Consider the following 17,082-nt stretch of genomic DNA (forward strand, 5'->3'; position numbering starts at 1 on the left):
TGGCCACTGAAAGTGACACAGGGTATTCAGATAATTATTTTCTCTCAGTCAGCACATTGAAGTTTATGAGAAATCAAGAAAGAAGAAAATCATTTCATTTGCAAGATTCTCAGCTAAACAATTTCCACCGTTCACATTTTTGGATCTGTTTTATGTAGCATATGTAATTAGGGGATTTCTGCAATTGTATCTGAAAAACAGGCTTAATTTGAGTATTGATAATGCTATTTATAATTTATATATCTTATTAGGGATTTAGAGACACTGCAAATGGTGCTTTAAGATGTTTGCTGATTTGACTCTTAGTTTCACCAAAATGTTATCATTAGAGAAAATGAGAAAAGTTAGAATTTTAGGGTAATATGTTATTTGTTCTAATTATTATCTATCAAAAGTTGTAATATTTATTATGTTAATATTTAATATTTTAGTATTGTGAACATCTATAATTCTGTGAAGCTGCTTCTATCTGCATATCCATTATATAAAGTGTTTTTAAAGTCTCTACACTTCATCTCTTTTGTATCAAAACAGATTCAGTTCATTTCAGAATTTTGAGTGACCGTGATGAATATAGTTTTACGAAAAGAAGAAAATCTATTTTTAAAAGCAGTATGGTTTTTTTTAAGCCTAACTTCTTTGTACATATATTTTACAGATTAAAGGATTTACCTGAAGACAAAGCATTCTGTTCATCAGAGACTGGACAAGAGTTACTCTTGCTTTTGGCAATTAAAGATGATGTTGTCATGGAAACACTTGATCCTGCTTTCATTCATTGGCTGCCTAGGAGGTAACAATAAGCTGTATTTTCTAAATTGAGGTTGGAACTCTACTTGAGTCCTATGTTAAATAAGTTTTAAATGTTGAAATAATACTCGACCAGTAGCAAAGAAAACAAATATTTTTCCCAGAAGGAAAATTTTCATTCCTTCTGAAAATTGGATTCTCTTTCCATACCCCCCGTTTTTGCAAGACATTTTATCCCCATAGCAAATATAATGACACCTAAGAATATAGACCTACTATAGTAGTATGATTGAAGAGCTAATCAGAATTTGAGAATGTTAATTCATGACTTTTTTCGCAAAAGGAGCTAAAATTTGTAATCTCTCATATACAAAGGAGAAAATAAGTTTTAAACGCCAGCATTTTCATATCTAATCTTAAAAACAATATGATTTTTACTTTAGCAAATAACTTATTTTAGGGATCAAAAATTAACATAAGCTATTTTTTTTTAATTTTGGGGAAATTTAAAATCTAGAACAAAGTACAAAAACGGATAATCTCGTATCTATCATACAAAAGTATCTACTGTAAATTATTTGACCTTTCCTTTTTTTTTTTATTTTCTAGAGGAGTGGCAAAGTTAGAGAAGGATTTTTTAAAATAGAGTGGTATATATACCACAATTAGTTTTTTTTTTTTGTTTCTTTTATCATTTTCCTTCTTTGCACCTATAAAGGTGCTAACCAGCACCTACGAAGTTGAAGGAATAGTGTAATGAATACACACATATGCACCATTTATATTTTCCATATTTGAATATTGTGCCATTTTAATGTATTCTGTGCATATGTGTATAAGTGTGTGTGTGTGTGTGTGTGTGTGTGTGTGTGTGTGTGTATGTGTTTCCTTTATTTATTTGGCTAACCCATCTGAAAATAAGTTACAGGGGCCATCACCTCTTACCCCTAAAAAGCTCAGCACCCATCTCCTGAGAAGACAACCGATTTTCTACCTAAACACAGTTTCTTTATGATACCTAAAGAAACTAATTAAAAAAGCAGGCTGTCATTTTTCCTTTCTAAGAAGACAAATTGGTGTGGAATGAGGCCAAATGCATTGTTTTTGGTTTTTGTTTTAATGTTTTTATTTATCTTTGAGACAGAGAGAGAGCATGAGCAGGGGAGGGTCAGAGAGAGAGGGAGACACAGAATCTGAAGCAGGTTCCAGGCTCTGAGCTGTCAGCACAGAGCCTGATGCCGGGCTTGAACTCACAGACTGTGAGATCATGACCTAAGTTGAAGTTGGACGCTCAACCGACTGAGCCACCCAGGCACCCCAAATGCATTGTCAAATAAAACACGTGTTACTTGAAGACATGCAAGTCTTGAGCTCTCATGTCAGACTTAAAACATTCTTCAAATATTTAAATGAAAATCTATGGCAAAAAAAGTTCATAAATCAGAGATTATAAATTAAAACCTCTACCTTTTAAAGTAAAGTTTTTGGTTTTTCAAAGTGGGTGTTCCTTTTTAATGTCTCAGTCTTGCTTTTTTGTTTTGTTTCGTTTTTAAAACTTGTTTATTTATTAAGAGAGAGCAGGAGCATGGGTGGAGCAGAGAGAGAGGGAAAGAGAATCCCAAGCAGGCTCCACACTGTCAGCGAGAAGCCAGATAAGGGCTCCATCTCACGAAATGTGAGATCTTGACCTGAGCTGTAATCAAGAGTCAGATTCTTAACCGACTGAGCCCCCCAGGTGCCCCTCAATCTTGCTTCCAAATCACTTTCTTTGACTGCTACTAATCTGCATTGAAGAACAAAGGACCAACCGTTTACAGATTTCTGCCTTTTCTAAATTTTTTTTCAACTTTTTTTATTTATTTTTGGGACAGAGAGAGACAGAGCATGAACGGGGGAGGGGCAGAGAGAGAGGGAGACACAGAATCGGAAACAGGCTCCAGGCTCCGAGCCATCAGCCCAGAGCCTGACGCGGGGCTCGAACTCACTGACACGCGAGATCGTGACCTGGCTGAAGTCGGACGCTTAACCGACTGCGCCACCCAGGCGCCCCGATTTCTGCCTTTTCAAGTGATCATTCGAGAAAGATCAACACAGATATCCAGACTAAAATATTTTTTTCTTTAATTCTTTTCTTCATTTACACAGTTTCAAATTTGAGTCCTATTGTTGTAGAGGGACCAAATTGAAAGAGATTGTACTACAGCAATATTATTATTCACCATAGCAACTTTCATAGGGCAACCCCGACATTTTCCAATTTTTTGAAATTTTCCAGTTTTATTCCAATTTCCCAATTTTCCAATTAATTTCCAATTAATTTTCCAAATAATTGAAAAGAAGAAGATACGCTCAGAAAGTGAAAGTGTAGCAACATAAAATGAGATCAGTTTATCAGTGGTGTAAAATGTTAAGTTATAATTTTATATAGTGTTCAGGTTGTGTGTATTGTTTCAGCATGTTTGAGAAATGTTTTAGAAATTTTGTTTTTGCAAATTTATAGAAAAAGCAGTGTCTGTTTTGCTAAAATCTTAGGACTTCATAAAACAAGTTAAAGGTCAACTTGATTCTCTGGATAAAAAAGTTTTTATATTGATAAAAGTTTGTTGATAAAAAAAATTTTAAGAGGGAGGCACCTGGGTGGCTCGGTCAGTTGTGTCTGACTCTGGATTTCAACTCAGATCATCATCTCACGGTTTGCGAGTTCAAATCCCACGTTAGGCTCCATGCTGACCGTGTGAAGCCTACTTGTGATTCTCTTTCTCTCTTTCTGCTCCTCCCCTGATATCTCCTTCTCCCTCTCTCTCTCTCAAAGTAAATACACCTAAGAAAATTAAATAAAAATAAAAAGCTTTAAGGATTTTTAAGGAAGAATTATATCAATTGATATATGATAAATTTATGCAGAGTGTTATTTAAAGAATTGATCATCTTTATAATTATGGAGAAGAATTGGGCTCTTACCAATTTTCTAAAGACTGTTGATTGTATATAATACTTTACCTACTTTAGTACTCCTCTAGGATCTATATAAAGCTTACTTTAAAAGATTGGTTTGTGAGTGTGATATTCTGCTAACCAGTATGGGTCATCGTCTATGTTTTAAAGTTAAAAATCTGTTCATGATTTAGGGGCTACCTCATAACAATGGCAAGTAAAAACCCACTGTGCAAATTTGCTTACTTAGAGTAGTATGTAGCCAATGATAAATCCAATAAATGCAGCAAATGCTTTATAATACGTGTTTGCTGTCTTCTCATACTTCAGCTTTTCATTATCCATTATTTTGTGCAGTTTTTCATTTCCTTCTATTGTTTTATCTCTGCATGTTTCCCCCACAACAAAGAGGCAAAAGTAATTTCTAGCCAGGACTTTCATTCTAGAATAAATTTGATTGATTTTCTTCAAAAAAAAAAAAAACCACTAAGCTTCATTCATTCTTTTTTTAAAATTTATTTATTTATTTTGAGAGAGAGAAGTATGTGTGGGGGGAGCTCACATAAGTGGGATAGGTGCAGAGACAGAAAAGAGAGAAAGAGAACCCCAAGAAGGCTCTCTGCGCAGAGCCCTACATGACGCTCAATCTCTGGAACTGTGAGATCATGACCTGAGCTAAAATCAAGAGGCAAGATGTGTAATGGACTTAGCCACCCAGGTGCCCATAGGCTTCATTCATTCTTAAAGAAATACTTTTTTGGCATCTGTTTATTCAACCCATATTGTTTTCAGTGAGGAAAATGGACAGAGCTCTTTGTCCTTGGTGCTTACATTCTGGCATGTGACAGGGAAAATGGCATTGAATTAGAAGATGCTAGTGCACTGGGGAAGAAAAGCAAAATATTGTGAGTGTGGGAGATTGAGATGTGGGTTGCCATTTTGAATAAGATCAGTCCTCCTCGAGAAGGTGACATTTGAACAAAGACATAAAGGTGAACAAGTTGACCTTGTAGATATTTAGAGAAGAAAGCTCCAGGCAGAGTTAATAGGCCATGCAAAGGTTCTAACATATGACAAGCTGAGTGTTCTAGAAACAACGGGAAAGCTGGCATGGTTGGGCCAAGAGAGAAGCGGTAAGTGAGAGCCAAGGGGCCCTGTGGCAATGGATGCAGCAGAAAATAAAGCAATGGCTGAGAATGAGTAAATGACAATATTTAGAGCTTTTGCCCTAAATGCCCCCTAGTAGACACAGAATGTTTGAGCAGAGAAATGATGTGATCTGACTTATCTTTTAAAAGGACCTTGCTGGATGCTGTGTTGTGGATTAATTGTAGAGGAGCAGAGTTAGAAGTTAATGTAATAATCAGGCAAGGGGTGATGGTGAGTGACTCCAGGCTGATAGCAGCTGGTCAAATTTTGGGTGTATTTTGGAGGTAGAATCATAAAGATTTGCTCGCAAAATAGATGTGGGTATGAGAGAAAACGATGAGTCAAGGATGGACTCGAAGGCTCTCTGTCACCTTGTGTTTAGAGCAAATTATCTCTGTCCATATCCAGAAGTGTGCCTCATGGAAGGAATGAAGACCCAGCCCAAAGCACAGGTAACAGTTTTCCACTAAAAAGTGGGTAAAAAAAGTCAGTGTAATGGATCATGACCACTGTTTTTTATTAAAGTAGGTAAATTAGAATTAAAAAGGGATGGAGTAGAATATATCAGCATGCACTGGTCATTCAGTAAATATATTCTGCTGAACACTTCCAGGCATTTGGAATACAGCAGTGAAACAAAACCAACAATACCCCAGTCCTCCTGGTGCCTTCCTTTTAATATATGTGTGTTGAGTCCTGATGTTACATATATCTCTTACTGAGTTGCTGTCAAAAATGTTTAAGAGCCAGAGACCTAAGTAGAAACGAGAGACAAAAAAGAAGCCTCCAGCATTTTGAGAAGAAGCCAGAAAAGGAAGGAACATGAGGGTGAAGAAAAAATAGTAATGACAGCAAAGTTAATAATACTAACAATTTTTTAATTTTTTATTTTTATTTTTGACAAAGAGAGAGACAAAGAGCAGGAGGGGGAAGGGCAGAGAGAGAGAGGGGGTGAACACAGAATCTGAAGCAGGCTCCAGTCTCTGAGCTGTCAGCCCAGGGCTCAAACTCACAAACCACAAGATCATGACCTGAGCCAAAGTCCAATGCTTAACTGACTGAGCCACCCAGGCACCCCAGTAATACTAACAATATTAATAAATGGAACCTCATTCATTGAGGTGCTTTACTTAGCTCATCTAATTTACAAAAATACAATGAGATAGATATTATTTCTATCTTAGAGACAAGGAGAACAGTCTCTAAGTTTTTAAGTAACTTTCCTAATCTGTGTGGTTATATCAAGATTTTTATTGTCTTTGAAACCAAAGTGTAGTCCCCTAATCACTAGTATTTACTATTTCAATAATTTATTTTCTGGAATAAAGTCAGGGTATAGGCCGTGGAGTAGGAATCCTCAAGAGCTCAAGGAGATTGTTGTCTCACTACTGAATTACTTATTAGTTAATTGCTTAACTATAGGAGAAACTCTAGATGTTCACTGTCCAATGTGGAAGCCACTAGCCACATGTGACTAGTTCATATTGAGATGTACTGTAAGCACAAAATGGGCACACGAGTTTTCCTAGACTTGGTACCAAAACTTTTAAGATTTAAAAACATCTCAGTAATTTTATATTGATTAGAGGTTGAGATGATAATATTTTAGATATATTTCATAAAGTAAAAATATTAAAATTTCACTTGTTTCTTTTAACCTTTCCAAATGTGGCTCCTAGGAAATTTAAAATATGTGTGGTTTCCATTATATTATTTTCGACAGCACAACTCTAGACATTTATGAAATAGAAACCTGACCATTTTGCAACTGTTTTTACCATGTAACTAGCCCAACAGGAAACCAAATGAATTAAGGAATTGGGATTTGTTGATTTCGTATGAAAAGTTGTAAATACTTCCTGAGAGTGTATTGCCTACAAATACTGAATCCTTTGTAGGTTGAGTTCAGATTTCAAGTGTCGTGGCTTGGTGAATGTAGACAAGTCCTTAATGAATGCATTTGGAAATTCTAGACTTCACAGTCTATATTCTGTTGTGGTTTTAGTTTTAATTTCCTAGTGGAACTAGCTAAGTAAATATGTCTTTTGGAAAGAGAAATTTCCTTAGATAACTAAAATTCTTGTTGATGCCTAGTTAAAACACCACCATGGAAAATACCGTATTTCTGTAAAAGTTCGAAGTTATTCTTATTTCATCAAATTGTTATTTTAAAATTTTAGTGAACAACCAATACATTGGGATCTACTAATACTGTGTAATACCTAGAAATGAGTTGTGAAAGTAAGTAGCCATTAATCTGAGAAGAGAGGATGATCTTCAGGTGTCCTTGACCTTCTTTTCATGGATATTGTGGTAGTGTCTCCAACGTCTACTCTGTTCTGCAATCATGAAACAGCCATGAGACTTGGAAGAGATTGATACCCTGCAAAGCTCCAAGATGGACCTGTCTCATTTGCCCCAATGATTGGCCTAAGCTACTGAGCTCATGGCAGTTTTTTTACCATAAGATTTTATGTTCGCACTTTGTGGAAGGTGCCGTATATCCTAGTGTGTCCAAGTGAGGAATCCTGAAATCCTGATTGCCGCAGGTGGCCATCCTGCAATCACTGGTGGGGGCGGGGGGGGGGGACCAAAAAAAAGCCTGAGGGAAAAGCTGATTCTATGCATACAGATCAAACATAGCAGAAAGAACCAGCTGTTCAGTGATTCTATACTTCCATGGCCCCACCCTGGCTTAAACAGCATAAAAAGCAGTAAATGCCCTCCTCCAACACATGTGCCCTCCCCAACCTGGCCCAGTCTTTATTCTGCAGAGCTACATTAACCCCTGAACTTCGTTTGCCTCTTCCAAGACCTATGAAGATAGCATATGTTTCTCATTGCATCCCAAAATCTGTTATAACTGAGAACATAGATCATGCTTTATGAGATGATTTAGATCATCTTGATTAAATAATTGATTTTTATTTATTTTTTTTATTTTAGAGAAAGAGCTCATGAGCTGGGGAGAGGGGCAGAGGGAGAGAGAGAAAATCTTAAGCAGGCTCCATGCTCAGTGCAGAGCCTGATATGGGGCTTGATCCCATGACCCTGGGGTCATGACCTGAGCCAAAATCGACAGTTGGATGTTTAACCAACTAAGCTATCCAGGCGCCCTGATTAAATAATTTCTTAAAAACTGTTGATACTGTAATTATGATGAAATATATGATCACTAAACATGAGCCTTGGCTTCCTTTAACAGTACAGATTTAGTAATGGACAGCATCTACAAACAACAAACAACAGCCATACGTTTGGGCTGCGTTTGAAAATCATACGCTCTCCAATAGTTTGTGGGTAAAGGATACAATGTCTTCATGTGCCCCAATCAAACATGCCATCCTGTTCTTTGTCACCTTACTGTGAATCACTTTCTGTGCCAGTCTTTCATCCCAATCGTGGTTAAGGAAAGCTTTAAAAGCAAAATAAACTTGTTAAGTCCCCCCTGGAATATTTTTCATTTGGTTTAATGATGCCACGCTTGTAATCACTGAGAAAACGTGTTTGGTGTTGGATGTGGCACTTCAAGTAAACTGTTGCCATAATCTCAAATGACTGCCATTTCTTCTGCTGTGTTTGTGTGCAGTGTAGTATGATTTGATGGCACTGATACTGGTGAAATGGAGATGTTGCTGATCTCTGCTTATAAATCTTGACATCCTCCCTGTTTTCACCGATAAACTTATTTCAAATCATCCCTCTCAATTGCAGCACCCTAAATCTTGAATTGCTTTTCATTTATCCCATTTACATCTTGACAGTCTATCAGAGTATGAATGTGAAAATCTGGAGAAAAACAAGGCAGGCATTGTTGGTGTATTTTGTTCTTATAACCATGATCATTGATAATTCCACCTATTGGATTTTTGTAAGCTTGATGGTGAGTAAGAAAGAGTTTGGGGGACTTAAAAAATAATGTGTATTGGAAATGCTATTAGAGTTCAGTAAACACATAAGATTAAATAAAACCCACAATTTTATTTAGCTCTTAAAGTGGCTGTTGTCTCAAATGCATCTGTTGATTAGTTCACTGACTCCTAGAAATGCAGTGCTAACCAATTTAATTGACTGTTGCCTAAGTGATAAACTGTCTTAAAGTACTCATCACATAAAAGTGTTTTTAAGTACCCTTGTGCGTATTTTGTCTTTGCATGAGGTATATGAGCAGAGCTAGATGGTTTGGGCTCCTATGTAGGAGTACAGTCTTAACTCATGAATGATGGTGAACTTTGAGTATAAAACAAACACATGCATACACAAACATACACATGTACATGCATGCATTTATACAAGGCACAACAAAGGGAAAATCTTGATATTCTGGTCAGAAATATTTATCTTACAAATATATCTATAAGCAAAGAGAAGGCAGTTTCTATGCTATGATAGAGGGTGCCCCTGAATTACACTTCCTTGTCATTCTTCCTAATTTTCACCATTTCCAGTACAGTTTTTCATGGTCAACCCCTGTCTTTATAATCTTTCACCCGAACTATCACCCTGGCCTTGCTACTCATCTCTTTGCCTTCTTTCCCTTCCTTTCTCTGGCACATCCCACACCTTGCAGCCCAGGTTATCTTTTTGAACGGCCATTTAGCGGGCATTTCCTGAGTGTTTTGTGTAAGGCATTGTGATAAGTGGTATAGAGGAAGGTAAGATGGATTGGGTTATTGCCTCTAGGAAGGAAAGGAGGCACATGTAAACAGTGAGAGAAGAAAAATGCTAAAGATTTAAGACCCTATTTAAGAAAAGTGCTGGAAAAAGAGACTGGAATGGAAGTTCTAAGAGAGAACTTAGAGAAACGAAGAAGGAAAAATATTCATGGGGAAGACTGTTTGAGATGGATCTTAAAATAATAATATTTAGAATGAACATGCATTGAGCACATTGTACCAAGCATTGAGCTAAGGGCTTGAGTGGATTATATCGTTTAATTCCTTCAGCAACCTCTGCGCCTAGTACTATTGTTATCACTATTTTATGAATGAGGGACCAATGGCTCTGACAAGTTAAGGAATTTTCTAAAATTCACATACCTAACAAGGGTTTGAGCTGGCATTTGAAAACCAGTCTGGAAGACAGCCCTTACTCCACAGCCCATGGATATAACCATTATGTTACAGTTGGACATGATGTAAGAGAATGGGGCAATGTCTAACTTAGTATGTTGAAACAGCATAGATTGGGTGACTTAAACAACAGAAATGTATTTCTCATAATTCTGCAGGCTGGGACATCCACGGGCAAGGTGCCAGTTGATCCACTGCTGGTGAGCTCACTCTTCCTAGTTTGCTGACAGCTATCTTCTTGCTAGGTCCTTACATGGTAGGGAGATGGAGAGATTAAGCTCTCTGGTCTCTTCTTATAAGGACACTAATCTTATCATGAGTGCCCTGTCCTCATGGCTTCAAGATTACATACCATTACATGGTAATGTAATCTTCATTACCTCCCAAGGCCCTATCATATCGAGGAATAGGGCTTCAACATACGAATTTTGGGGAGGACACAAACATTCAGCCCATAACGGGTAGGAAAGATTGTTTAAGTCTGGAGAAAAGTGTAACATAGAATTGGATCCCGGTCATACATGGCAAGTATGTAATAGCTTTGATAATAATGACAATCAATGTATATTGAAGTGTTCTTGTGTGTCAACCCCAGCTTAAGCAGTCTGTTTGTATTTAATTATTGCAGTGACCCTTTGAGCTAGGTATTATTACAAATCTTATTACTTTATAGAAGGAAACCAAGGTACAGAGAGATTACTACCTTGCCTAAAGTCACATTCCATTTTTAAGTGTAGCCACATTTCAAACCCAAGCCGTGTTTCTATAGATCTATGCCATGCTGTGCAGAGTCACGTGCAGCTATTGGGCACTTGAATTATGGCTAATCCAAACTGAGATTTGTTTTTTTTTTGTAAGTTTTTGTTTATTTATTTTGAGAGAGAGATTGGGGTGGAGGGGCACAGAGAGGGGGAGAGAGAGAATCCCAAGGAAGCTCCTCACTGTTAGCACAGAGCCCAGTGTGGGGCTTGAACCCATGAACCCTGAGATCATGACCTGAGACGAAACCAAACGTCGGACGCTTAACCAACTGAGCCACCCAGGTGCCCCAAACTAAGATTTAAGTGTGAAATACTGGATTTCAAAGACATATTTTGAAAAAAAGAATAGATGATATCCTATTAACAATATTTATATTGATTGAAATGTTGAAATAATATTTGATAATATTGGGCTATATATAAAATGTGATTAAAATTAATTTCACCTCTTTCAATTTCCTGTTTATTTCTAGACAATGTAAATTTTATGTCTCATTTTTTTGTGTGTGAGAACATTGAAGTTCTACTCCCTTAGCAAATTTCACTTATAGAATACATTATCAAGTATAGTCGTATTTCCATTATAAATTAGATGTAGAGTCTGTGCCCTTAGCACAATTGAGAAGTGGTAGGGAAAAAATGAGGTTGGGGTAGAAATTGTTAAGCAAGAAATGATACCATTTTAGCTTTGCTGTAAGACCAGTGTCTCCAAAGGATGTTTGTAGGATATATTGGAAGGAAGAAAAACAAAAAGGAAAGATCTGCCTGTGGGTTATTGTAGTACATGAAGTGAGAGATAACTCATACCCAAACCAGGGTAGTTGGAAGCACAAAGTGAAGACTAGAGATGAGAGAAATTACAGTCAGAATTGAAAGGGTATGATGAACAATTGGATAGTTCTACCTGGTGAAAGAGAAAAGACAGTGGAAGGGGACTCTCGAGGTTTCCAAATTGAGTGGGAAGTTAATGAGACACTTAAAAGAAATAATAAACACAGAAGGAGTCAGGGATTTGGATGTGTTTTGAACTTACTGAGTTTTGAGATGCTCAAAGATTGTCAGGGTGGTATGAGCTGCAAGTCACAAGATGAGATCCCAGTGTGTGGGGGTGGGGGAGGTGTGGGCACGTGGTATCCCAGCAGGAGATTCAGATGGTGAGGGGTGTTGATTGTGATAGCAACTGGTGAAACTGTCTAAGGATGATGGATGGAGAGTCAGACCAACCCCAAGGGCAAGTGTGAGGAGTAAGGAAAGACAGAACACAGCTGTGGAAGGACTTTCAAGTCAACAGGGTAAGGTGGAAACTGAGGAGTTATTTCAGGAAAAAAGGAGGTGGAAGGAGATGGAACCTGCGGAAAAGCTGCTTTTTCTTGTGAACAGGAAGCCCTGAATTACCGGAGCGCAAACCTTTAAGGAAGAAATACTTGGCAAGAAGGAAGAAAAGACATTGATAACAGTAATCTTTGATAAAATGGATTTATTTGCATACATACACATACATGTATTTTTGCACACACACTCATATATTCCAGGCTATGCCCATCTTGTAAAAGAGAACAGTGTGGATTAGAACATTTGGGGCCCTTATCCCCAGTCACATGACCAATTACTGGTCCAGTGGGTTCTTGATCTAGATTGTCTGAATTTTCCCCTGTGAAGCTTTCACCTGCAGTAAGCCTTTTTTGAGTATGGTGTATTGTAGATCCTTTCAGAGAAAAGAACCAAATGGTTTCTCCTTGATACTGGGTAAGGGAGAATATTGATACTGATCAGTGTTTGGAAGACGTGACAGCCCAGGTACACATCGGAATGAGTTGCCTATTAAAACCGTTTACATGCATTTGCCATTTTCTCCAGCTACGCTTAAGGTGAATAGCCTTAAGAGAATGGACAGAAACTGAAGTGTCCCAGGGAGGTTGGGCTACCGAAAGCAAAGTGGTTCTTTGAATACAGAGCTGTTCCTGAGTCAAAAAACTTCAGACTTAATTAGTATTACCTGTGCAGGAATTGCCTTAGTGTGCCAAGTGGCCTAGGGGATCAGAATCCCATTTGTTATTCAATGGGATTGATAATTGGTAAGTCGTAGTCCTGGCTTCTGTATTTATTTCTTTTGTCTTTCCTTCTTAAAAACTGCATTGCTGGGGTGCCTGGGTGGTTCAGTCAGTTATACGTCTGTCTCTATAGGTTTCAACCCCACGTTGAGATTGTCTCTATCTCTCTCTGCCCTTCCCCCACTCTCACGTGCGTGCATGCTGTCTCTCAAAATAAACACGTAAACAAAACAAAACAAAACTGTACATTGTTTTCCTGGAATGAATTGTGAACACGTACTAATGTTTATTGCTTCAAGTAACTTGCTGATTCATCTTACCTACTGCTGAGTGTTTGGGAGATTGGGTCCTTACGCTGATGTGCATTTCCTTTATACTATATTTGTACCATCTTGCTAATCATTATGTGAGTTTGATTAGATGGAAATACTCATCAGTGTGGAAATAGACTATTTCCTCACTATTACCAGTTGCCAGTCCGTGTCTTTGAGCTTGCATAAAAATATGGACCACAGCTACTTGGCTGTCCTTATTGGCAGGCACTGTGCGAGGTTTTGGTTTTTTTTAACATGTTTTCCTATAATTCTCACATCAACTATATAGTGTCCAGTTCCCCCACATTTTCTATCTTTTGTTTCCTCCAAGTTTTAAAACTTTTCTTTTTGCATGCTATGTCTTTGAGACACTCCAGCAGTGAAAAAGCCTGCAAGGATATTCCTTGAGGATCCCTTCCCTCACTTTCCAGGGCAACCTTCCATTGACCATGCATTCTTTCCAAGCCTTACCCACATCCCAACCCTGTCCCTACTTGTGTAAATTCAAAACTTGGACAAAAAATGTCCATTCACAGGGACCAGTTTGCATCCGTATTGCTTTCAAAGCAAAACCCTAACTAAAAAACTGCAGAATATTTTAGTTTGAGAAATAAGGCTCTTTGTTCTTGTTTTGTCAGTGAGCCCTGGCTTGTCATGTGCTTTTTTTATCCCTCATGAATGAGATCTGCAGATAAAATTTACGTTCACTTCTGCATGTTGCTTCCTTTGAACATCAGCTGACACTTTCAGTTCAGACAATGTCAGATGACAGAACTCCATGATTAGATATGCAACATCGGATGCTATTTTAGATAGAGATACTGTAAATTTCAAAGTACTTGATGAGAACAATATGCAGTAAGGAACAATCAAATTATGTATGCATCTTAACGTATATCTGTGCATATAATTTGAAGAAACTTTGGGAGGAGATAGTTATTTTATGTTTTGTGATATGACTTTCATAGTTTTAAAGCAGTATGACATAATTGAACAGATTTTGGAGTTTTTATTTGCCAGCCACCATGGCAAGAAGAGGCTTGGCCCATTTTGCGAATTGTCCACTGATTGCCGGTATTTTTTTCTTTTTCCATAAGGTCAACTCCCAATGCCCACAAGGAACACCACATTAATTTCTTTAAGCAGTGTCAGTAAACACAAGGAGGCATATGACTTACAGAAATGGATGAGATGTTAGAATTCATTTGTCCATCTGTACACAACCATATAAATGAAAATGATTGAGCAACCTTTATATTAATTTTTTATCGTTAATCAAATCACTGATGCAACAAATGGAACCAATAATAACTGCCATTGCACTACAAATTCAGTTGTGAAACTGTATGTCCTTCCAATACTACTACTCATAAAATTCATGTTACATGGTTAAGATGAAGACACTAGCGATGATGAGGGGCACCTGGGTGGCTCAGCTGGCTGAGTGTCTGAATTCAACTCCGGTCATGATCTCTCAGTTTTTGAGCTCAAGCCCGACATCAGGCCCTCTGTTGTCAGCATAAGCCTGCTTCTGATTTATTCTCTTCCTCTCTCTTTGCCATTCACCCACTCACGCTCTCTGTCTCCCTCTCTCAAAAATAAATAAATATAAAAAAAACTAGCACTAGTGAAGTGTTTACACAACAGTCTGTTTTGAAAAATACCTACTGAGTGTAAAACAGTGTACATCTTGGTCATGCTATGTTGTGGATATTTATTGATTAAAAAGAAGAAAAACAACAAACTTAATGTTGGAAAAAAAAAAAAAAGACAAAAACTCCCCGTACTGCCAGCAGGCCATTAGATTTACCAAAATGCTTCCTCTTCCACCTTCTGTTTGGCAGCTCTTCTGTTGGTATTTGACTTACGACTTTCTCTTTGTATTATCTGGGCTTACTTTTCTTATTTTGGGGACTGCTGGAGACAAAACTAATATTCCCACCTGTCACTTAAACAGGAGGCAATTTGTTCCTTTTAACTAAAAGGACAGTTGGAAAAAAAAGGAACGGAGCATGCTCTCTATTCATTCAGGTAGGCCTGAGCCCCAGCTCGGGATGTGTGACCTTGGGAGTCTCTTGCACAGAAGAAACTGCTCTTTTCCTGGACTTACTGCATAGTGATCAAAGGCTCATCATCTGTTTGTGGAAGGTGGTTAGGAAAGAAACCTCAAGGACCAGTTGCGGTGGTGTGTGACGGTGTGGTGACTCATGAATCCATAGTCTCTGAACCTGTTACTCGATTCAGTTTTTTACGTGGACAGCATTATAGGATCTGCTGGTCTGAGAGAGTGAAACGTGAACACCACTGTTTACATTGGCTCTTGTGACGTATTCATGGTTTCTTACAAGCATGTGAACATTATTTGCTCTTTCAGTCCTACAAGCAAGAAGGGTGATCAAGGTTGCCCTTGGCTGGACTTAAAGAACCCAGGCTAGTCTGGGGTCACAGGCTGCCCTTCTGACATTGTTTGGCATTGCCCGTTGACATGCAGCCCTACTAAGTTTCAAGTAATATTCAAAGAATATATGAATACTGGGGGTAGTATTTCCCTGTTGCGGATTATTAATGGCAGCATTTCCTATGCCCTCTTGTTCTTAGAACGTATGCAGCAGAGAGGGCAGTCTGTATACGCCCCCCAGGGAGTTTTCAAGGCAGATAGCAATCTGCAAGTGTTTTCATATCAGCCTTAAGTTTTCGAAGCAGAACTCCTGGATTTTTCATTTCCATATAAGGTTTTCATTAACAAGTGTTGTTTTATAGGTTTTTAAAATACTTTCTGTAATTAAAAAAAACTTTTTTAACGTTTATTGATTTTTGAGAGACAGAGAGAGACAGAGCACGAGACGGGGAGGAACAGAGAGAGAGGGAGACACAGAATCTGAAGCAGGCTCCGTGCTCTGAGCCGTCAGCACAAAGCCCGATGTGGGGCTCGAATCTGCAAACTGTGAGATCACGACCTGGGCTGACGTCGAATGCTTCACTGAGTGAGCCACCTTGGCACCCCACCTTCCATGACTTTTTGAATAGAAAACAGAGCTTTTCATTCTCATGCTGTGAGTGTGTGTACAAATATGAATGACAAATAAACTCAGACATATGTATAAAAAATACACGAAGAGGTCATATACAGAATATATGTATGTGGATAATTATGAAGAAGAGGCTGTTAACCAATGTACTACATGGGTTTCTGAGTACCCATGCATCTTTCAGTTAAGGAATGATATTTACTGTAGCATATACAATGCCACAAATGCCTTTTTTTTTCTTTTTGCTTGATTACACAGCAAAGCAAATATAAAATACTCGGTGCTGTGGACATTATTCCTATTATGGGAGAAGAGAGAAAATAAACATTCAGCTAATGACAGTATAAAAGGAACTAATGCTTTTTTATTGCCTCCTGGGGTTTTTGAAAGCCCTTTGCTGGTTATTTTGTTAAGTTTCCCATTGATACTACTTTGGTGGGTAATTATTTGAACACAGAAAAGAGGGTAAATACCTGTTAGAGAGTTGTCTCTCCGTGAGAACTGATGTAGTAGGTGTTATAAAAATTTCTTTTTTTTTCCATATTCTTTGGAGTTACCACCCCACATAGATTAATAAGGACCTTTTGTCTTAGACATAATACTTGCCGTTATTTGCTCAAACCCGATAAGTGAACACAGGGGGCAGTGTTCAAAACTACCATGGAGATAAGGACAATTCCATTCCATTTTTCATGCCTTGTAGATAGGACGCTCTAATGAGTGAAGCCATTTATTAGACTAAGTTCTCATAAATTATTGTTCCTCAGTCAGATTAATTAAAAGTTTGATGCAAGGGCTAAGCAAAAATGGGCAATAATATCAAATTCCATTTACTGTACTGCTGCTGCATTTAAAATATTGCTTATCTTTGCATCAAAAACCCTATAATATTGATATCATTCCCATAACTCAGTGGCTCAGAAAGCTTAAATGTTTTGCCGAAAAAGGTAGATGGTAGTATTGAAGGAGAAAAAAAACATGTCTGTCTCTATGCAAAGTCACTGTCTCCCCCAGCCCCACCC

At 37.9% G+C, this 17,082-nt stretch overlaps 1 protein-coding gene across 3 annotated transcripts in view; it reads left to right on the forward strand.

The window, feature by feature from the left end:
- Positions 1 to 17,082, forward strand: part of CNTN3 (contactin 3) — a 352,529-nt gene that overhangs the window by 92,954 nt on the left and 242,493 nt on the right. For all 3 annotated transcript variants that reach the window (XM_040492151.1, XM_040492152.1, XM_040492153.1), the window contains exon 2: positions 659 to 793. In XM_040492151.1, coding sequence (XP_040348085.1) covers positions 739 to 793 — 55 coding nt within the window. In that variant the 5' untranslated portion in view covers positions 659 to 738. The remainder of the gene's footprint in view (positions 1 to 658; positions 794 to 17,082) is intronic.

Source organism: Herpailurus yagouaroundi, unplaced genomic scaffold (assembly GCF_014898765.1).
Source record: "Herpailurus yagouaroundi ecotype Mexico unplaced genomic scaffold, PumYag 183, whole genome shotgun sequence".
Lineage (NCBI taxonomy): Eukaryota > Metazoa > Chordata > Mammalia > Carnivora > Felidae > Herpailurus > Herpailurus yagouaroundi.